Source organism: Neomonachus schauinslandi, chromosome 7, assembly GCF_002201575.2.
Source record: "Neomonachus schauinslandi chromosome 7, ASM220157v2, whole genome shotgun sequence".
Lineage (NCBI taxonomy): Eukaryota > Metazoa > Chordata > Mammalia > Carnivora > Phocidae > Neomonachus > Neomonachus schauinslandi.
Window position 1 is genome coordinate 69652844 of NC_058409.1, and position 24834 is coordinate 69677677.

Genomic DNA, 24834 nt, shown 5'->3' on the forward strand with positions numbered 1-24834 from the left:
GATTGTGCCAGGAAATCCCACCACCTTTCCTAATAAAGGTAATAATGTGAAAATATTAAATACAGGTTCCGACAAGGATTTTGAAGAAGACAAAAGGTGAAATTTGTGTGACAGTAAGAGAAACAGACCAGGTGAAAGGGACCATGCAGACAATGTCTCAGGCATCAATAAGTGCTGTTCACAGACTGGCAACAGCCTAACATACACACCACAGAAAGCAGTTCTGTGTAAGAATTTGTACCAATAAATGAGTTATTTCCAAATAACAAAATGTGGTATATTACCTATATAACTTTAAAATGGCAAATCAGCTAGATTTTCATGGAGAACTATTACAAATCAGCATCTTAACTTGGATTGTAAACACTACAATCCTTAAATTATCCTTTAATAAAGAACTAATTTACTAAAAATTACTTTGGAAAAGAAAAAAGATGACCTCATTTTTTTTTTAATTTAAATTCAATTAGCCAACATATAGTACATCATGGGCGCCTGGGTGGCTCAGCTGGTTAAGCGACTGCCTTCGGCTCAGGTCATGATCCTGGAGTCCCTGGATCGAGTCCCGCATCGGGCTCCCTGCTCAGCAGGGAGTCTGCTTCTCCCTCTGACCCTCCCCCCTCTCATGTGCTCTCTCTCATTCTCTCTCAAATAAATAAATAAAATCTTTAAAAAAAAAAAAAAGAAAGCAGTACTTCCTTAAGGCTACAGCTAATTATTTCTTGACTGTGGTACCTTCAAAATTCACTGCTCTGAGTGCTTTCAAGCCTGTTCCACTGTCCACCAGTTCTCTCAGTGTATAAGCAGAGAACTTTTTTTTTTTTTGAATCTTCAGCTTAAACCTTTCTTTCCTTAGCTTCAGCCAACTTATGTTTTCCCACAATCTTCAAAGAATAAAATAATTCCCTTCCTTCATTGAAAGTGTTACTTTGCAGGGATCTATAAAGTATGATCAAGTTCTTTGGAGTCTTCTTTTTTCCCATCTATATAAACATAAGAATACGTTATACCTTACCTTTCAATCTCACATTTTTTTGATTTTGTAAATATTTTTCCCTGTTAGATTTTTTTATACCAAATACAGGCTTTTAAAGAATGAGTTTATTATTACCGGAATGCCAAATCTTCCCATTTTACATAAACACATGTGAAGCCACAACAGGAAAACTGCTTCAAATCCCATAACAATACTCAACAGAAAAATCATATTGTCATTGTATTAAATATTCAGTCAAAAATATTGAGTACTGGTCCTGTGCCAGGCTCTATGCTCGGAAAAATGCTGTAAAGCAAATAAACAGAGCCTCTGAGTTCATCTAGCTCACATTTTAGAGAGAAAGAAGTCTCTAAGAAAGACATTAAGTGCAAGAAAAAACAAAATGTGTTATGAGTTATGGCAGTAACTATCGGCATGTGATAATCTAACCTAATCCTGGATCAGAGCAGGTCTCACTGAAGAAGTGAGACTAAGTTATTACCTGAAGGATGAGTATCAGTTAAATAGACAAAGGAAGAAAGAGGTGTTCCATGCAAAGAAGAGAGGCCATGTTAAAGCTGTGAGAAAAATAACTTCGAATAACTCCTGAAGTTCATAATGGCTTGAGTTCAGAGTAGGACAGAGGAAAATGAATCTACACAGTTCTGCTCAGACCTTGTATTCCACTTGTAGTCTGACCTTTACCCTAAAGACACCAAGAAATGGAAGGTAATAATGTTTTAACTTTGGGATAACGTTCTGGCTTCAGAGTGGAGATGTCAAGAATTACACCTAGCCAAGGAGATGAGTCAGGAGAACTCCGTGAAACACCTCCACTGATCTCCAGGTGACTTCAGTCTACAGAAATCATTACTTCTCCTTGATATATATTCTTCACATGGCTTTAACAACACCATGTCTCAGTTTTCCTTCTGCCTCAATGGCTATTTTTTTAGTCTCCATTGCGCTGTAGATAAATGTGATGTCCCTTCCAAAGGTAAAATAGTTTGGGTTAAAATACATACATGTTGACACATGATCAAACATTATTCTGGCTATTTCTGTGAGGGTGTTGAATGAGATTTACACTTAAATTGGTGGACTTGAAGTGAAGCAGATTGCCCTTAGTAATGTGAGTGGCCTTATCCATTTGGTTGAAGGGCTTAACAGAAAGAAAACTGACCTCCCCCAAGCAAGAGGGAATTCTGCCTATAGACTGTTTTTGGACTCAAACTGCAACAAACTCCTCTCTCTGTTTCTCTGGAGAACCCTAACCACACATCCATTAAGCTTTAGTTTAGGCCCAACACACCTACTAAAAGAGAGATATATTAAACACAAAGAGAAATAAAATATAATACCTGTTATAATAGGATTATTTTAAAAGCACATATGAAACACAAAGGGGAGAGATGTCCATTCTAGCCTATATAGATCAGGGTAAGCTTTATCAGAGGTTGATCTAAGCCTGAAAGATGAATAAATACTCTGCAAGCAGATGGGAGGGGGGGCGGAGAAGCAACATCCCTGGCACCAAATAGTCCCTGCATGAGAAGAAGCCCAGAGATATGAAACAGCATGCCATATTAGAAAACCACAAGTAGGTTTATATAGCTGAAGCACAGGGTGAGTGGGGACTAGGGCAAGAGAGGAGGCAAGTGACAAAACCAGAAAAATATAATAGGGCCAACTCATGAAAGATCTGATTTGAGAAGGTAAGCAGTTTGAATTTTACTTTGTAGGGAAACACATAAGGGTTCTAAAATCAGGCAAACTTGATCATAGCTGCATTTTTAAAAGATACCTCTGGTAGCAGTGTTAAGAACAAGTTCAACGAGATGGAAATGATGGGAGGGAAACCAGCATGGATGACAGACCACATTGGAGGTCAGTGCCTTGGTCTGATTAGGCTGCCATAACAAAGTCCCATAGCCTAGGTGGCTTAAACAACAGAAATTTATTTCTCATATTTCTGGATGAGATCAAGGTACTAGCTGATTAGGTTGCCTAGTAAGGGCTCTCTTGCTGGCTTGGAGACAGCTACCTTTTTGCCATTTCCTCACATGGCCTTTCCTCAGTATGTGCAGAGACAGAAAGGGGGGGAGGGGAGACGGATCTCTTTCTCCTTTTTCATGTAAAGCCACCAATCCTATCGGATTAGGACCCCACCCTTATGATCTCATTTAACCTTAGTTACCTCCAAATACAATCACGTTTAGGGTTTAAGGGCTTCAACATGTGAATTCTGGGAGGGGGACACAATTCAGTCCCATAGCTGCATTGTAGCAATCTAATTAGATGATAGATACCTAAGTGAAACCAATAGCAGTGGAGGTGGAGAAAGATGTCATGCTTAGAAGGTAAAAGAACAAGACCTGGTCACAAATATGAAAAGTGAAAGGACTTAGGAACTTTCTCACTTACATAACTGGATGAATGGTAATACCATTCATTAATACTAAGAACGCAGGTTATTGGCCTAGCAGAACCCCAGGGGCTTCAGAATTAGAAAATGCAGGCCCAGTGAAGAAGTCAGACTGAAAACGGATTACTGAAGATCTATCTACTGAAGACTTAACAACCAAGTCTGAGATTTGATTTTGCCATGGTTACAAACTAATCTGTTAGCCTGTTACATGGATACTGACAGCAGACTCAGAACTTCTGGGTCAGAGACAAAGGCCTTTATTAACCATGACACAGCATAGGCATGTTTGCATTGGTTCCCTGGATCCCAAATTCCTGAGGGGTAGCATTATATGAGCCTAGATGAATGCTGTGCTCACAATGATTTGACTTAAAGGTGAGGAATATGAAACTTGGGGAGCCGACCATTTTAAAGCGAGCTGTAAGCAATCCTGTTTTTTGTCTCATCTTATCCCTCAAGATGACTTACACAAACACAACCCTGAGAAACTGCCTATGCAAAAAGCAGGCAGGGCCTTGCATTCTTGGCATATGTAATAAGACATGTAAGTAAAAGCATGAGAAAATCCTGTCACAACACTCACGGACCTATGTCCAGTTCATTCCCTCTGAGACTCCAAATGCATTTATGCCCCAGGCAAAATACTCAGTAAGGTATCTCTAAAAAAATGGAACAAACCATTTGAAGACAACTCAAGAAACTAGAATGGATGCTGTTACCCCCGAGAAAAGTATTCCAGATTCTAAGCTTTGAAAGGTCCCAAACAAAATAGTACCTATCCAAGAACACTAAGTAAAGCCTGCCAGTGAACAAGCCCCACTCACATAAAAGATGCTCCTTCAAGTTTCCTATCATCTTCTATTCCCCCCCAATATTTGTGAAACTTTTCAAACATACAGAAAAGTTGGAAAATAACACAATAAACACCTTTACATTTACCCCCTTTGATTGAAAAACTGTTAACAACATTTTGCCATATATGCTTTCTTTTTATTTGTATAGGCTTTTTTCTTTTCTTTCTTAAGAAGCATTTAAAAATAACATGCCTTGGGGGCACCTGGGTGGCTCAGTCAGTTAGGCATCTGCTTTCAGCTCAGGTCATGATCCCAGGGTCCTGGGATCAAGCCCCTTGTCGGGCTCCTTGTTAGGTGGGGAGTCTGCTTCTCCCTCTCCTGCTGCCCCTCCCCCTCACTTGTCCTCTCTCTCTCTCTTCCAAATGAAATTAAATAAAAAAATCTTTAAGATCTGATTAGAGTCAGATTCAACATAGATAACCAGAATATTCAGTTAATGCTTTGTACTTCAAATTGCATCACATGAGCGGAAACATAAATGTCAAGTTATTCTATTACTAGTAATACTAACTGTTCATTTAAGTGCCCATAGTTAGATCTCTATTTTAAGGTACCTATTTTTCCATTTACAATTTCAAGAAATCTCTGAGGTGATACTTCAGAACTATGCAAATATATTGTGCAAATAATCCCTCACATACTTTTACCTAATGAAATTAGCATCCACTGATAATCGTTACCTGAATCAATTATTTCACGGAAGGGTTGTACATTAATTTTTTATTATTAATGAAACAAAATTACCACAAACTTGACAGCTTTAAACAACATAATTTAGCATCTCACAATCTGTAGATCACAAGTCTACATTGGTTTCTCTGCTCCAGGTTTCACAAGGCCAAAATCAAGGTGTCAGCCTACAGGTTCTTACCGGGAAATTCTGGAAGAAGTCTGCTTTCAAGGTCCCTCAGGTAGTTGGCAAAAGCTAATTCACTGAAGTTGCAGGCCTGAGATCCGCAGTTCCTTAAAGGCTATTAGTACAGGGACACCCTTAGCTCCCACAGGCTTCTATATGGTCCTTGAATGTGGGTCCTACCTTTATCTCGGGCCAGCAATGTCATGTTGAAACCTCCTCATGTTTGGCTCTCTCTGGCTTCCCCTCTGCTGCCTCTCTTACAAATTCCTCTTCTGTCAAATCTCCGTCACTGACTCTTCTGCCTTTCCTGTCAGTTTTAAATAACTCATGTAATTGCACTGGGTCCGCCCAGATAATCCAGAATAATCTCTCTATATTAAGGTCAGCTAAATAATAACCTTAATTAAATCTGCAAAGTCCCTTCACAATAGTACCTAGATTAGTGGTTGATTGAATAAGCAGAAATGTGAATCTTCAAAAAACATTTTAACAATTTAACAATTACGCTACCCTCCTGCAGTCCATGGAATTGCCTTTCCTGTCACACTTGCATCAGTCCCAGCCCACTGGGCCCCTCCACCAGGAGACCAGCACAAACCCCTGCTTACACCACATTTCCCAACAAGAGAGTTCTGCAGGGCCTCAGTTCTGGTGGAGGTGGTGACAGGTCTCATTTCACAGGCAGACCAGAGCACACCTAGTTAAAACTCACCACATTCTGGCCAGGGACCAAACACTACCAAGAGCAGGCAAGAAGAACCACTGCAGGCAACTGGCCTGCAGGACACAACAGCCAGAAAACAACAGTACAGCACAGACAGCACACACTAGAGACACTCCCAAAAGTGCCAGGCCCTAGGCATTACATGACCTCTTCTTTATAAAGCTATTACTTTCAGTAACAGGAGACATAACTGGCTTTGCTAATACAGAGAAGCACGCAGAGACTTAAACAAAATGAGAAGACAGAGGAATTTACCCCAAATGAAAGAACAAGATATGGACATGGGCAGAGATCTAAACCAAACAGTTATAAGTAACATGAGTAATGGAGAATTTAAAGAAACAAACATAAGGATACTAACTGGACTTGAGAAAAGAATGGAAGACATCAGTGAGACCCTTACCACAGAGATAAAAGACTTAAAAAAAGAATGAGAGAATAAAGAGTGCAATAAATTAGATTAAAAACACGTGTGATGCAATGAACAGCAGGCTGGAAGAAGCACAGGAATGAATTAATGACATAGAAGACAAAGTAATGGGGGTGCTAAGTGAAATAAGTCAAGCAGAGAAAGTCAATTATCATATAGTTTCACGTATTTGTGGAACATAAGGAATAGCATGGAGGACATTAGGAGAAGGAAGGGAAAAATGAAGGGGGGGAAATCGGAGGGAGAGATGAACCATGAGAGACTATGGACTCTGAGAAACAAACTGAGGGTTTTAGAGGGGGGTGGGTGGGAGGATGGGTTAGCCCGGTGATGGGTATTAAGGAGGGCACGTACTGCATGGAGCACTGGGTGTTATACGAAAACAATGAATTGTGGATCACCACATCAAAAACTAATGATGTATTATATGGTGACTAACATAACATAATAAAATAAAATTTAAAAAAAAGAAAACAAACTAATGGAAAGCTATGTAGCTGAACAAAAGAGAGAAAGAAGAATTATGCAAAATGAGAACTGACTTAGGGAACTTAGTGACTACATTAAATGTAATAAGATTCATATTATAGGAGCCCCAGAAGAAGAGAGAGAAAAGGGGGCAGAAAATTTATTTGAAGAAATAATAGCTGAAAACTTCCCTAATCTGGGAAAGGAAACAGACATCCAGATCCAGGAGGCTCAGAGAACCATCAAAATCAACAAAAGCGGGCCAACACCAAGACATGTTGTAATTAAATTGGCAAAATATAGTGATAAAGAAAAAATCTTAAAAGAAACAAGACAAAAGAAGTCATTACCTTACAAAGGAAAACCCATAAGGCTAGCAGGAGATTTTTCAACAGAACATGGCAAGCCAAAAGGGAGTGGCATGACATATTCAAAGTGCTGAATGGGAAAAATCTGCAGCCAAGAATACTACATCCAGCAAGGCTATCATTCAGAATAGAAGGAGAGATCAAGAGTTTCCCAGACAAACAAAAGCTATGGGAGTTCATGACCACTTAACCAGCCCTACAAAAAATGTTAAAGGGGACTCTTTGAGTAAAAAGGAGAGACCAAAAGTAACAGTATAAAGGCAGGAAACACAAAAGCAAATATTCCTGTAAAAAAATCAGTCAAGGAACTCACAAAATAAAAGGATATAAAATATAATAACATATCCCTAAACTGTGGGGAGGAGAAGAGGAAAGAATGGGTTCAAACTTAAACGACTATCAACTTAATAGAGACTGCTATATGCCGAAGAGTATATAAACAAACCTAATGTAACCAAAATCAAAAGCCACTAATAAACATGCAAAGAATAAAGAGAAAGAAATCCAAATATATCACTACAGAAAATCAGAAAAACATGAAAGAGAGACAAGAAAGGATCAGAGAAAACCTCCAAAAACCTCCAAAAACGATCATAAAACAAACAACAAAATGGCAATAAATACCTATCAATTATTGGACTAAACACTCCAATCAAAAGGCATAGGGTGTCAGAATGGATAAAAAACAAGACCCATCTATAGGCTGCCTACAAGAGACTCATCTTATTATTTTAAAGATTTTATTTTTTATTTATTTGTGAGAGAGAGAGAGAGCATGTGTGCATGAGAAAGAGAGCACAAGAGGGGGGAGTAGGGAGAAGCAGTTTCCCTGCTAAGCAGGGAGCCCAATGATGATGATACAGTGCTTGATCGCAGGACCCTGGGATTGAGCCCCGCATCGGGCTCCCTGCTTGGCAGGAAGCCTGCTTCTCCCTCTCCCACTCCCCCTGCTTGTGTTCCCTCTCTCGCTGCCTCTCTCTGTTTGTCAAATAAATAAATTAAAAAAAAAATCTTTAAAAAAAACACAAAAAACAAAGACTGTAAGAAGAGACAAAGAAGGGCACTATATAATAATAAAGGGGTCAATCCAACAAGAAGATATAACAATTATAAATATTTATGTACCCAACATGGGAACACCAAAATACATAAAACAATAAACATAAAGGAACTAATCAATATTAATACAATAATAGTGGGGGACTTTAACACCCCACTTATGTCAATGGACAGATCATCTAAATGGAAAATAAACAAGGAAACAATGGCTTTGAATGACACACTGGACCAGAGAGATTTAACAGATATATTCAGAACTTCCAGCCTAAAACAGCAGAACACACATTCTTTTCAAGTGCACGTGGAACATTCTCCAGAACATATCACATATTAGGCCACAAAACAAGTTTCAACAAAAGATTAAAGTCAGATCATGCATCTTTTCTGACCACAACACTATGAAACTAGAGATCAACCATAAGAAAAAATGTGGAAAGACTACAAATACCTGGAAGTTAAATAAAATGCTACTAGGTAATAAATGGATCAACCAAGAAATCAAAGAAGAAATAAAAAAATTACACGGAGGAAAATGAAAATGAAAGCCCAAAGGTACAAAATCTTGACGCAGCAAAAGTGGTTCTCAGAGGGAAGTATATAGCAATACAGGCCTACCTCAAGAAGCAAGAAAAATCTTAAATAAATAACCTAAGATCACACCTTAAAGGAGCTAAAAAAGAACAACAAATGAAGCTTAAAGCCAGTGGAAGGAAAGAAATAATAAAGATTAGAGCAGAAATACATAATATAGAAACTAAAATAATAGAACAGATCAATGAAACCAGGAGCTGATTCTTGGGAAAGAAATCAATAAAACTGATAAACCTCTAGCCAGACTTAGCAAAAAGAAAAGAGAAAGGACTCAGATAAATAAAATCACAAACGAGAGAGGAGAAATAACAACCAACACCAGAGAAATACAAATGATTATAAGAGAATATTATGAAAAACTATACACCAGCAAACTGGACAACCTAGAAGAAATAGGTAAATTCTTAGAAATATTAAATTACCAAAACTGAAACAGCAAGAAATAGAAAATTTGAACAGATTGACAACCTGCAAAGAAATTGAATCAGTAATCAAAAAACTTCCAACAAACAAAAGTGCAGGACCAGATGGCTTCACAGGTGAAAAAAAAAAAAAAAATTACGCCCCTGGTTGTTTTTGTGTGATTCTAGCCAAGAATAAAAAGCCACGCTTATAAGACTATCAAATCATTGCTATTCTCTTATTAAGCACACTGACAATTTATTAATTCTTAAAGAGGTAATTAAGATAAATATTAAAGGAAATGCGAAGACCCAAATTAGTTAAGAAAATCAAATCTCTTTCATTAGAATTTCTGCTGGATTATAAATTCTCCACTTAATAGTAATTCAGTATTGATATGAAAGAGATAGTTGGGAAAATTTCACAAATTACATGCTAGTTTTTACAAATGAAGCCTGAAACCTAAATTCTACTTACTACTTGACATATGACACAGCCTTTGGAGTCTTCCTGATTGAGCCTACCAGAAACATTATTCTCTGGCATTCAACTCCAGTATATATACTGAAGAATTCTATTTTGAAAATTACCCTTTCACACCACTCTCCCACCTCCTTAAACCCTGACAGTATCTTTCTAAATTTAGATAAATTATCCAAACTTATTATAGGCTACATATTTTTATCAAGCTGTATGTAGATAGTAAAAAAAAATGCATATTAGCAAAAGCATTTGTTTGACTATAAAAACGTAACTATGTGAATGCAAAGAGTATTCTTTTGTGTAGTTATGGAACTGCATTCTAAAAACAAACTGACATCTCAGTTTATTTTACTTACACAATAAGTTTAATTTACATAGAAATGACAGAGCATTTCAGGAGCAAGTCTTAAAAACAATTTCTGCTGAATGACTGCTATAATAATCTCCTTAAGAGAGAAATAAACATAAACTAAAACGGTATTTGTGAAACATACATAGTAGCTTTCTAGTGAAGACAAAACTCGATATTTAGTAGGAACACACTAAAAAAAAACCAGAAGGGGTTTGGTTTAGATTGTTGGCTAAAGTCAGAATCTGTTTCCTTAAAACTTCAATCTTAAGTGTATCAGAAGCTATTTATTAAGGCAGACTCCTAGGCAACAAACTCCAATTTGCACTTTCTTCTGAATTCCACCCTATCCATCAATGAGGAGGAAGGAGGTTTTTCAGTGCTTCTATGTACAGGACGTGGTGAGATGCTTTCTACAGATTCTCACTTACTGTAACTAGCAACCTCACTGGTAACATGAAGTACTAAATTATTTCCAGAATTTAAATGCAAAGGTTTATTTGTTTTCTAGGAACTTTGGACAGTCATACAAGAACTTCTATTTTTTGAATTATAGCAAATTAAGTCTAGAGTTTGACTATGAAGAATAAAAATTTTCCAGCAGAACATGCCACAAATACAGACTACTTTTAATCAAATAATTTTAATCAGCAAAGCTATAATCATCTGAAACTCTTAGAAATTAAATGGGAATGAGAGTAAAATAATTGAAAATTGTTTAGTTCTACAAATGGGAAAATTATCATTAGCATATCATTTTCCTTTCTTCCAATAAGAAAGCATATCTTTATGTTCAAATTCCTAAAATTAAGGAATTTCCTGAAATGCATAGGTCTAGAATTTATAGTTTATATATTTGTATCACACTCATTTGCTATTCAACAAATATCATGAGAACACAGAAAATTTCCCCAAACTGTTGAAAGACAAGCATAAAAAAATACTGTAATACAGAGTAAAGTATCTTAAGAGAAAGAAAGCAAACTCATGCCATTAGTTTACTAACATTTTTTAATTCTATTTTATTATTTTTAACTTAATTTTTAATATTGGTAAATGGAATATTCACATTTAAGGTCACATTAAATCTTTCTTGAAAGAAGGCAAGATAGGCAGAAAAAGAGAATGAGAAGAAAGGAAATTGAGAAAAGAGAAAGACAAAGAACGGTAGAGGAGATGAGAGAGGGCTTCCTAGGAGACATCAGATCCAAAACCTGAAGGCAGGAAGAGGTATGAATGAAGTATAGTAAGGTGGTTAAATCTAACTGGAAGGCATAGCTCAGAAATAGAAATGAAGGAATATGGACAAAAAGATAGGTCCACCTATGTATTACTAAATCCCACCATAATGAACACCAAACAAATGTACTATAATGAAAATTGTGTTATTATTCGTATGTAACTAGAACTCATACATCTCAATCCTAAAATGTAGGAAATGAAATTCAATTAATAATCAACTTTCAACAGTGAGATTAGTAATGAAAACAAGTTATTTCAAATAAGACATGAGAAGCAAGATGGTAGGGAACAAAATGCTAACAACCAGACTTCCCTTCTCTAATCCTTGGATCTTTTGTTGTGACAGTTTTATGCTAGAAAGTTATATTTACTTTTGATAAATATATTGGGAAGCAAAAGGGATTGATACTTGAAGCTCAGGGGTCCACTGATCTAAATTTAAAATACACTACATTACAGAATAAATCCTGTGATTTGGGGTGATCATTTGGGGCCAATTTGATCATGAACACAAATGTGAATGCAGGCACAGGAAGTGGGAAATCTAGATAATGCAGAATATTTTATCTCTATCTATATATAATCATTAAAGTGAAACTTCAAAATACTTTATCATGGAGTAAGATCCACCAAAAATTAAACCTCTGACGATCCATACGTCCAAAGAACATATGGTAGGAGATCTAGGAGAAAGGAATCACTTGTACATGGATAATCTAATAAGACACAGTTGCTAATTTTTTTTTTTAAACTATCTTTTTTTCTTTTTTTAAAGATTTTATTTATTCATTTGAGACACAGAGATACGGACAGAGAGAGAGAAAGCATGAGTAGGGAGAGAGGCAGAGGCAGAGGGAGAAGCAGGCTCCTCGCTGAGCCAGGAGCCCGACGTGGGGCTCGATTCCAGGACCCTGGGATCATGACCTGAGCTGAAGGCAGACGCTTAACCATCTGAGCCACCCAGGCGCCCCATAGTTGCTAAATTTTGACAGAGATGATGCTAGGGGATACAGGTTAAGGGTGGAAAAGATGCAGATGCCAAAAAGGACAAAGTTTGTTTACAGAACAGCACCTGTCCAAGTGAACAAATATGTGTGGCTCAGGGAAAAGAGTAAACTGTAAGCCCCATTTAAAAACAAAACAAAACAAACATCCCCAGTTCTTCTGTAAGGTCATATAGTATGGATATTCTAGAATCAACATAATACTAGCCTGCAGCATATAATTAATTCATGTGGAACTGGGCAAACATCTCATGTGCAGCAGGAATTATTCAGGGCACTAATTATACTTAAGTTATAAATGCTAGAGAACAATGTCAAGAACTTTGAAGGGCCTAAGATTTTATCCTGTTTGCAAGCTAACAAGTTAGCCTGCTACTATTTCATGGATACTGTCAAAAAACACTAGACTCATGTGTCAGAGACAAAAGACTTTATTACTTGAGTTATAGGGCAAGCAGCATGAACTTATTTTCATCTCTTTCTTTGGTCCTTCAAAGCCCAAAGAGGCAATGTGGACAGGCCAAGGATAGAGGCTAAGCACACAGTGGGACTGTATTATAGCTGAGGAACCTCAAAATTTATGAAGCCCAATCTTATAAGGGGGTTGCTAACAAACCTGCCCATTCTTTGCCCCCAGTGGGGGACGGGAAAGCATTTTCTTGGACAGCTAACAAATTTGCTCTCTGCCTTGGAGGAAGACACAATTTCTGTCTTCCAAGCAGTTTCCTAATACAAACACCCTCAAAAATGTAGTCCACAACAAAAGCTGTCAGCGCCTTTGCTCAGACACATGCGGAAATGCAATCCATGGAGAACTTTCTCCTAGCAAACATACACCAAGTTTCATGTATTCTTTATGCTACTGTTCAACCAAGTAATTCATTCTAACTAGTTTTTTAAAGAATCAAAGCAGGAATATAGGAACTTCAGCTTTTCCTTAGAGAACGAAAGTAGTATGCAGTTATCACACTGAACAAATGTGTCCATATGCATTTTATTAAAATTACTTAATATGATATAGAATGAATAAAACTTTTGGCTTTAACAGCCAAAATGACACCTGAATGACAAATGACATTTTCAAGGGTTCCTCCCACTGGTACCACGTGAGGAAACTAAATGGTCACAAGGCCTAATCCTCCATCAAGTCAAAGGTAGTAGGTTAGACCCAATTTATTAGCCAAGTAAATATCAATCTTCACACAGATAAGCACTTTTTTTTTTAACCTTTATTGAGGAATAATTGACTGTGATGATTTGATATATACATACATTATAGAATGATAAACAAGATTAATACAATTAACACATCCATCACCTCACATAATTAACATAGGTAACTTATTTATTTATTTTTTTTAAAGATAAGCACTTAAAAGAACACTTATCCCGCCTGGCAGGGTGGAGGATTCAACCTCTTTAAAAACATTTAAAGGATAAAAACTTGGCATGAATTTGTTTTCTGATGTAATAACTCACTACAAAATATTAGGGTCACGGGAAGGATATGTTTACATAAAAACATAAACTTTGAAACTGAGAATATGTTTCAAACATAACCATTGAAATAAAAAAATGCAAAACGTTTTTAAAATCACTTTTTTTTAAAAGAAAGACTTCAAGAAATGCTTTAGCTTCAAAACCTTTATTCTGACTATTCAAAATTGGAAAAAAAAAAAAAAGTTTAAAGTTGAATATATGACCATACCTCTCCTAGAGCTTCGTATCTTTTCTGGTTCCACCTGTGCAAGTCTTCCCGGTAGTTAAAAACAAATGGTTCCCCAGTTTTTATGTGTCTTAACTGCCCCTCTAGAAGATAAACAAATAGTATTGCTATGATTCAGAGTATATTTATAATAATATGAAAAATATAACAAATAATGTCTGATAAAAATTTAAAATAACTTTCTCAGAAGTTTCATTTCTTCTTTATATTTTTCCTTCAAATATTAACATGATGCAAACATCTAACTACTATAAAAGAATGGTCCCAACTACTCAAATGCTGTGGCTTTTGACCTTCATTTCTCTAAAGCAAATTAACATTTGAGGGCCTATCATGTATAAGGATCTTGGCTAGCTACAGCCATGAACATGGCCTCAGTTCCTAAGCTTAGAGGTTACCAGAGGAGTAAAAGCATAAATATCAAAAAGTTAAGCAGCTTTTCAGGAAGTTAAGCAAGAATGAAGTAAGTCAACAATCCAAAAACTGCCACAGGCAACTCATGTAGACGATAAAGTCTAAAATGAGTTTGGAAAAATGGAAGATCCCTATAGGTTACAATAGGTTCAGAGGTCCCAGTGAGATTTCTCAACTAGGCCTTGAGGTATGGTTAAGATTTCAAATGAACATTGGAGAAAAGCAGTGAGCCAACACTGGTTTGGACTGTCAAGGCAGACACACTCACTTCAGAAATTTTACCGGTAATAACTTTGCTAATAATATCAAGGGAATAAGCAATCCAGAGGCACAGGCAAGGAAAAGCTGGAGAGGCATTTCTTCCCGGGTCCTTGCCTCTCACTGCCAGCACCCTCTGGTCCAGAGTAGGTGATGTCTCTAAGTGAGGCAAAAAGGTTACCTCATACATTGGTAAGCATTTGGTTACAAAATACTTCAATTTTATGTGCCAGAGAGTGGTACTGCTTCTATGATATTCTTCAGAGAAATTTACTTCAAATATCCACAGATTATACGTTAGTTTACCATAAGCAAACCAGTCATTCTGCTCAAAGTCTTCCATAGATAAAGACTCTGCTCATAGCATACAATAGTCTGTATTCACAAAAAGATTACAATATCAGCATGTTTATAAGGAGAAAAGACCAGGCCACCTGTGTTCTTTCTGTCCCAGAAGCGTGCTGTTGGTAATCAGGAGAGAAACAGACCACAGGCCAATTACTTTAACCTACTCTCCCCTGCCTCTACCCAGCAATTTAAACAAAACTGTGAAAAATGGACAGAACATCCAAATAACAGTGAATTATCCATTTTAACAGAAACAAAAAGAAGTACTGAGCCAAACTGCAGAACACTGGAGAACATGTTGGGATCAAAAAGCAGAAGGCTCAAACTACTGGATCTGGACTTTATGCTAAGAGCACTGAAGCACAAGAAAGGGTTTAGAGTCCAAAAAGGGACATGACATGCAAAGTGGAACTTAGTATTTGATTTTTATTCAATGAGGGCATGCAGGAGTGGACAAAATGTTGAAAGGAAAATTATGGCACTAAAACTGAACCCTGGAAATATACTACTCCAAGTAAAACTACTTCACTATTTTTATGAATCAATTTCACCACACACAAAACTGCCTTTTTAAATATGCAAAATAAGGGCTAATCCTTATTTGTAAAGTTTTTAATACTCTCAACATGAGACACTGTGTTAGATCACTAGAACACTCTTTTTTGGATTCTGTAGGAAAATGGGACTGTCAAAATAGCCACCTATTAGCACTAGTGTTAAAAGTGAAAAGAAGGTTAAGAGTCAAAGAAAGTGAGCAAGTTCTTATCCAGAAAAAACACCTGGATCACTTATGTTATATTTTTGTTTGCAAGTATGGCATTTCTCAAAGGTTTGGACAATCTCTCCAGTGACTGTCAAAGGTCTGATTTAGGATACTTTAGCTTAGGGTCCCCTAAAATCTGCTGTAAAGTTTCACATGTATACCTAAAATGTGTGCTATTCTGGGAACTGTATCCATATATTTTATCAGATTTGTTATGGAGTCTAGGACCTCAAAGAGGCTATCACTTGCCTAAATGAATTAATAAATTGAAAGTATTTAGGATACTTCCTGGCATGTATTAAGAGTTCAATAAATATCAGGTATTATGGAAGACGATATTCAAACTCAAATGGTCTGCCTCAAGTCCAATTATTTTTTTTAGTGATATAAAAGTGTACTGCACCAGAGCAGAGGGAGTATAGGTGAGGGTAAAAGGGGAAAAGCCTTCAACTTCTTCATCAGCAAGGATATCTAAGCTGGGCCTTATACAATTACAACAATGGGAAACACAGGTGTATTTGAAAAGGCACAGTGATTTGAAAGAATAAGGTATCAATTTGATGTAGGTAAAAAAAAACTCTTTTCCTTTGTTACAAATTGTTTGGCTTAGAATAAAATTTGTATCCAAATTCATCTTTTATCCAACTAACTACTTTAAAATCCTTTAGAAAAATTAGAAACTTCTTCAATCAGGTAATGAAAGTTCAATTTCAAAGCTTTCATAAAAGTTTTTGTCATCAGAAAGTTAAAAAAGAAGTCCCCAAAGATACTAAGTTAGAATTGCCCTTTTAGAGGTTTCATATTGAGACCCAGTTTCTTGTTTCAAAATACTCACCTCTTTGAAAAAATATTCACCATTAACCCAATTCAAAGGTGAACTGTATCAAACTAAAAAAGATCCTTAAAAGTGACATTCTCTCCTTAGAATTCAAGTATTTCTGCCTCATACTCTTAGTCTATGTTAATGCAAGACAATGTCCGAGATACTTATAAAATGAATGGTAGGTGTGTTCAAGGATGCACACACATTTGAGGTATACGTACATGAAAGGACACATGTGTATGCAAAGGTATAGGTATGTACGTAAGTGTGAATGCAAGGTAAATACATGCAAGGGTGTACAAGTGTGTGAAAAGATGTGTGTATGTATCTGGTAAGAAAGGGGAAGATAAAAGTTTATTGCTTCTGGAGCACCTGGCTAGCTCAGTTGGTAGAGCATGCAACTCTTGATCTCAGGGTCATGAATTCAAGCCCCATACTGGGTGTGGAGCCTACTTAAAAAAAAAAGGGTATTCTTTCTTTGTTTTTTTACTCACTTTAAAAAATATTCACAGAAGATGAAACAGACTTTAGCGAAAACTGATGTCCTATATCCATAAAGCAAACATAGTTCTATGATTTACCCACAATACCAACATCCCAGCCAATTCCTGTTCTGAAGGAATCTAGGAATCATTTTAAAGGAATAAAGACAATTTTAGTCTAAATGCTCATTTGGTTCTGTTAATTAAAATATAAAGAAATTTGAAAAAACAAAATATTACTACTTATACATATCTTGGCATTAAGATATCCTTTATTAAAAAGCATGAAAACTAACATCAGAAAAGAGATCAAAGTTTCTAATATCATCTGTTTAAAGTCAATTAATCTTCTAGTACACAGAGACTGTCACTATAAATCCTGGTACCTATAAGAAGGGATATCCACTACCACAATGATAACAAATCACCAATTTAGTTGATGTGGAGCAACAAATAGAAAGCTACAACTTAAACGCTACCAAGCCTGTAACAATAGTACTCTTCAAGTGTTAACAGTATGTTATTAATTCAGGGAATCATAATTATTTGTTTCAGAAACATCCTTGTAACTTATGGTATGTTCTTCCAAACCTCAAGTGCATTTATTATTTAGACTTTAATTAATAAATTTAAAATAAACAGGGTGCCTGGGTGGCTCAGTCAGTTAAGCGTCTGCCTTTGGCTTAGATCATGATCTGGGGATCCTGGGATCAATCGAGCTCTGTGTCGGGCTCTCTGCTCAGCGGGGAGTCGGCTTCTTTCTGTCTCTCTGTCTCTCATTCTTGCTCTCGCTCTCTCTCAAATAAATAAATAAATAATCAATCTTTAAAAAAATAAAATAAATTTTAAAATAAGGATGGATTTTTTAAAAATCATGGAAAACTGAGTGTTATGCTTTAAAATATTATCACAGATGATAATTGCTAGCCATTTAACTTTAAATATGTGAAAAAGTAGCATCTTTCTATATAACTTAATTGGAGTTCTAATTGGATGCCAGAGAGTTGAAAGCTCAGGGTTGAAATACATTCAGTCAAATCAAATTCATGTCTGTTGGTTTAAGTGACTTGACAATTATGGGAAATTACAATTTGGTTCTTTTGCTTGAGTGAAGAATTTCACCGCAAAGGGAGAAGTCATTATTTCTTAAATGAAATACATAAAATATTCTAACTTACAAATAAAAATAGCGAATAATATCTGTCCTATGATTCTATTAGCATAACTAAATCTTGTATGTAGCATACAACCACTTACTTTCATTAAAAGCATATTCAAATCCTTCCAGGGTATCAGGAAAATCAAGAGGTGGTTCATCTTTTTTCATTAGCTCATCCAAATCAATCCTAGATAATAAATCTAGAAAAGAATATGAAATGCGCTTACATTCATTTTCTTAACAAAGTTATATTTTAATAACAAAGTTAATAACAAAGATTATATTTCTGATTATTTTAAGTATTCTTTTGTTCTACCAGATTACTTTTTATGTGTTGCCTTATTGATAATTTTTTAAATTTTAAGTTCCCCAAGTGCTATATCATGACAATATCAAAAGTACTTTCAAAATCATAATTTCCAAAACAATCACAATTTTAGATCTCATGTAACACTACAGTAAATTATTAACTTCTTCCTCTCAAAATATTCAGCTATTAATTTTTATCTTACGTCCATCTATAGTTTAAAGTTTCGGGTCTTTTAAATGGTCACTAAATCTTACATAAAGATGAAACTACTATTTATGAATAAGGAAACTTACAAATTTAAATGGGGTAATATAGCACATTATTCCATTTTTACAGGAAAAAGCACAATATTAAAATACAACATGCTAACTGGAGAAAATGTGGTTAACACAAAGCAGTTTTTATTCTTTACACCATTTGATTTCCATACAATAAAAAAAATTGTCAACAAAGTTTTTTAAATAAACATTTTATTTTGAAATCATTTTGGATTTACATTAAAGTTGGAAGAAAGTACAGATAGTGTCTGTATGTCCTTTACCCAGTTTCCCCTATTGTTAACATCCTACATTACCAGGGTACATTTGTGAAAGTGAAGAAACCAACATCTGTATGTTCCTATTAACTAAGCCCAGAAATTATTCATCAGTTTTCCCATTAATGTCCATTTTCTATTCCAGGATTCCATCCAGGATACCACACTGCATGCAGCTGTCATGTATGCCAATCTCCTCTGGTCTGTGACAGATTCCAGTCTTTGCCTCTTTTCCATGATCTTGACTCTTTTGAGGAATACTGCTTAGGTATTTTATAGAATGACCCTCAGTTTAGGTGTGTTTGATTTTTTTTTTTTAATTTTGTGATTAGACTAGGGTTACAGGTTTTTAGAAAGATTACCACAGAGGTAAACTGCCCCTTTTATCACATCATATCAAGGGGAACGTGATATCCAAGGGACATCACTGGGGATGTTAATCTCCATCAGTTGGCTACGACAGTGTCTGCCAGACTTCTCAGCTATGAAGTTACTATTTTTCCCTTTCCATAATCTATTCATTCCTTGGAAGTGAGTAAGTCTAGCCCACATTCAAAGAGGAAGAGGTGGAATTACACTCTACCTTGTGGAGTAGAGAATATCTACATATATTATTTGTAATTCTTCTGTAGGAAATTTGTCTCTCTTCCTCCATTTATACAGTTATTCAATCTTATTTATATCAGTATTGAATGATGGATATTTATTATATACTTTGGGTTACAATAAATACTACATCATTTATTTTGTTGGTCAAATTGTTCCAGCAATGGCCACAGTTGTAAGCTCCTCCAGCTGGCTCCTATAACTGTTTGACATGCTCTTATCTTTTTGCTTTTTAAATATTCCTTTATTTTGTGTTACCACAAGATGCTTGCTCTAGGCTTATCTTTTCCCTGCCCCAGCCTAGAATCAGTCTGTCAACAAGTATTTAATGATATCTTTTAGGCTCTTATTATAGGATGAGGCAAAAATTCTTACTATATGTCATAAGAGAGTTATATCAAAACTCAGAAAAACAAAAAGATAAACTTCAAATTTATTGTTCCAAAGAAAAGATTTTTTTTAAAAAGTTTAGGTTTCGAGATTTTGCATTCTAACTCAAGTTCCTGAAGAGAAACCAGCTTCTAGGATATGTAATAAAGCAAACTAGTCCCTTTTCCTACAAAAGAATTATCTCAGAAGAAACACTTTATTTCTATCTCTTACAGAGATATAACAAATCCATCTGTATGGAACATCAAAATATGCCAAAGAAAAAAATAGTTTGTCTACCTCCAGTCTCTAGTCTCTTTTTGTAGGACATAAAGATAAGCCATCAAAAAAATCATTTTTTAGTACTCTTCAAACTGCTATATCAAATAAACCTCGACTCACATAAAAATATAGCATCTTCAAAATTCAAAAATAAAAAATGTTTACAAATTCTCTAGTAAAATGGAAATGTCACATAATATACATACCGGGCTAAAAAAGGGATATAGGCTGACAAATTTCTGATTCATTAGTGAATTTCTGAACACCATGTAATTCTTTGCAAAACAGAGTAAAATAGAAGATTTTTTAATAGCAAAAATGGCTTGGAGTGGTTAGAAAATTCTTCTTTCTTTCCAATGAGTTGAGGCTCCTTCACTATAGTCATCTACAGTTCAAAACTTAGAAACCTTTTAATCAGACACACAGCAACCATCTAATATATAAGCAGATATATTATGTCTAACAGCCATTTTGTCTATCAGCTCAGATCATAAAATGCCACCTAACATCTACATACCAATTTAAAGTTTTCACATACTTTATCTCACTTGATCATGACAACCCTATAATATAGTAGCATGTATTATCACCTTCACTGTCTTTCAGATGAGAAAATGAGCTCAGAGAGGAAAAATGGCTTGTCCAAAATTATACCTTAATAGTACAGTGGGGTTAATGGAATAGATGTAGTTTCCAATATCTAACTCAATGCTCTTTCAAAATCACCATACTTACTCTATGTGCCATATCAACCCTAAAATATTCTGCCCCCTCTCTTCCTTACCTTATAAAGTTATAAATATAGAAATATGCTTTTGTTCTGCTTGATATGTTCCTATGAATGACAAAATGAAAACTAAATAAATAGGCATTCTTCAAACTTCTCCTCTATTAACAAGGGAACCAGATATAGGTATTTTTTTACTTCATTAGCATTGAGAAGACATGTAGAATGAAAATGTCAGAAATTATTTTTCCTGCTTTTTAAAAAGAAAGCAATACTATAAGCTGCATTTTACATAGACAATGGGTTCCAAAGGCAGTGGATTAGGCAAAAATCAAGTATAATAAAACATTTCCATTAAAAATACCTTATTCACCTATAAAATACAGTATGACTGAATCCATATAACTTAAATATGCATCAGATGTAACACAAGTGTTTTTTCTAAAACATGCCTCTGGTGATTAAAGTGATTCAGCAAATAGAATTTTAAACTTCAACTAAGCCTATGCAATAAATGGATAAAAATACCACTTGATACCCAGAAGAAATGAAAACAGAGACTTAAACACATATCTGTACACTCATGTTCACGGCAGCATTATTCACAATAGCCAAGAAACAACCGAAGTGTCCAAAGACAGAGGAATGGGATGGTTAATTTTATGTGTCAACTTGACGGAGCCATGCCATACCCAGATATTTGGTTAAACCTTTCTCTGAGTGTGTCTGTGAAGGTGTTTCTGGATGAGATTTGACATTTGAATCTGGATGAGTATGTACATGACACTTTCAAACACTTTGGGAAAACTAACAACATAATGAAATTGGCTGGTTGCTCCTAAGGTCACTGGACAAGGAAGTGGAAAAAATGGACAAATTCAGGAATTCAAATACCGAGCTCAAGCACAGCATAAATAACCTCTAATTTTCTAAGTGTGCCCTGAAGGTAGCCCTTATCTCTTGTAGCTGAAGGGCTGAGATTGTTAAAAATCAAACAAAGTCTCATCCTGCAACTAGCTGAATTATAATGCAAGCAGAACTACCAGCCTCACAAGTGTCCATTGTAAAAGTGAGGACACTGACTAAGAAAGGGGTCCTGCAAATTGGAATGGGGACATGTGGGAAAACCCTGATGCAGCTGGAGACAATGACTCTCTAAATTCTGATAATTCTTTGTCAATGAAGAAGCTTTCCCACCCTCAGTAGAAGTGGTCTCTCTACCTTAGTCTGGGAAAATTAACCTTTGTTGCCTAAGGAAACTGTAATGCCCTCCCCTGAGGCTGTTGCCAGGCAAGAAAGGTGATTCTCAGGGCGCCTGGGTGGCTCAGTGGGTTAAGCATCTGACTTCATTCAGCTCAGGTAATGATCTCAGGGTCCTGGGATCGAGCCCCACATCGAGCTCCCTGCTCAGCGGGTAGTCACTTGCTTCTCCCTCTGCCTCTTCCCCTCCCCCTCGCTCGTTCTTGCTCTCTCAAATAAAAGAAAGGAAAAAAAAAGCTGATTCTTTTCAGGACCCACAGCCCAAAGCCCTCTTTGCATCTAGACTTTCAACTACACTCAAGTCACAGCAGGCCACTAAAGGTGAGGTATAAAGTGTGACTCATAAGGAGGTACACAACACCCAACACAACAAAAGAACTACCTGGTTTTTCTAATTTATAATGACAGAAATCCAGAGAACATGTGTGGGAATAAATATTAAGGGTATGGAACAATGGATGGTCAGGGACCTGGAAGGAATGGAAAACTGGTGCCAAGGAAATTAATGCTCACTAAAAGGTGACTCAAAAGAGGAAGATATTAATAATCAAGTGGATAAGATGACTCCTTCTGTGGAGAGCAGTCAGCCTCTCTCCCCAGCCACCCCTGTCATTGCCCAATGGGCTCATGAACAAAGTGGCCACGGTGGCAGAGACGGATGTTATGCATGGTCTCATCACTATGAACTTACACACACCAAAGCCAACCTGGCTACAGCCATTACTGATTGTCCAATCTGCCAGCAGCAAAGAACAACCCTTAGTCTAAGCCAATATGGCATCATTCCCGAAAGTGATCAGTCAGCTACCTGGTCACAGTGGATTACATCAGACCACTTCCATCATGAAAGAAGCAACATTCTGGGGATGCCTGGGTGGCTCAGTGGGTTAAATGTCTACTTTCGGCTCAGGGTCCTGGGACTGAGTCCCACATCGGGCTACCTGCTCATCAAGGAGCCTGCTTCTCCCTCTTCCTGCCGCTCCCCCTGCTTGTGCTCTCTCTCTCTGACAAATAAATAAATAAAATCTTAAAAAAAAAAAAAAGCAACATTTTGTTCTTACTGGAATAGACACTTTCTCTGACTTACAGATTTGTCTTCCCCACATGTAATGCTTCTGCCGTATCTACTATTTGTGGAGTTACAGAATGCCTTATCTACTAGCATCATGGTATTCCACATAGCATTGCTTCTGATCAAGGAGCTCACTTCACAGCAAAAGACAGGCAGCAATGGTCCCATGCTCATGAAATTCATTGGTCTTACCATTTTCCCCACTATCCTGAAACAGCTAGTTTGAGAGAATGGTGAAATGGCCTTTTGAAGATTCATTACATTGCCAGCGAGGTGAGAGAACCTTGCTGGGCTGAGCAAGATTCTCCAGAAGGCTGTACATACTCAGAATCAGTGTCCAATGTCAGCTGTTTCCCCCTAGCCATAATCTACAGGTCTAAAAATAAAGGGGTAAAATGGGAGTGTCACCATTCACTATTACCCCTGGTGAACAAGGAGAGAATGTCCATTTTCTCACTATTCTTATTACATATAGTATTAGGAATCCTAGCAAGTACAAAAACAGTAAGAAAGGAAATAAAAGGCATACTGTCCAATGTGCAAATGACATGATGGTTTACATAATCAAATATCAAGGAACCTACGCCCAAAATTCCTAGAACTATTAAATGACTCTAGGAAATTCATAAGATATAATATCAACACATAAAACTTGATTATATCTCCATAAAATATCAGTAAACATGTGGCAACTGAAATTAAAAACACAACACTGTTTATAATCACTCTAAATAATTAAAACTTATGTATAAATCTAATAACAAATGTTTACAACTTACATGTTGAAAATTACAAAATGCTGATGAGGGACATCAAAGATCTAAATAAATGAGAGACCTACCATGTCATGGATTGAAAGACGCAATAAAGATGTCAATTTTCCCCATATTCATCTATAGGTTTAAATATAATTCTTATCAAAATTTCAGTATATTTTTTGCAGATATAATTTTACTCTAAAATTTATATGGAAGAGCAAACAACCTAGAATAGCTAATAGTTAAACAATTTTGAAAAAGAATAAAATGGGAAGAATCACTCTACTCGAGTTTAAGATATACTAGTACAGTAATCAATTGAGTGTGATATTAAAGAAGAGACAGACACAGATCCATGGAGCAAAACAGAGAACCCAAAACAAGGCCACCCAAACACCCAAATATACCCAATTCATTTTTGACAAAGATGGAAGAAGTAATTCCATGGTGGAAAGATACTCTTTTTCACAAATGGAGCCGGCGCAAATAGACATTAACAGGTCCCAAAAAACCAACCAACAAAACACACAACTTACTTAGATCTCCTACCTTATATAAAAACTAACTCAAAATGTATCATTAATTTAAGTGTAAAATCTAAAATTATAAAACTTTTAGAAGAAAACACAGAAGAAAATCTTCACAAACCAGGGTTAGGCAAAGGATGCATAGACATGACACTAAAAGCATAGCCCATAAAAGATAAAA

General features: G+C 36.1%; 1 protein-coding gene across 3 annotated transcripts in view; it reads right to left on the reverse strand.

Annotated features, from left to right (window-relative positions):
• The window catches only part of FAM172A (family with sequence similarity 172 member A), a 406595-nt gene that overhangs the window by 345861 nt on the left and 35900 nt on the right, over positions 1-24834 (reverse strand). For 2 of the 3 annotated variants that reach the window (XM_021701780.2, XM_021701773.2), the window contains 2 exons: positions 18306-18407; positions 13943-14043 (listed from right to left, as the gene is read on the reverse strand). In XM_021701780.2, the coding sequence (XP_021557455.1) occupies positions 13943-14043; positions 18306-18375 (171 nt within the window). In that variant the 5' untranslated portion in view covers positions 18376-18407. The remainder of the gene's footprint in view (positions 1-13942; positions 14044-18305; positions 18408-24834) is intronic. The other variant, XM_044917026.1, reaches the window with a different exon arrangement.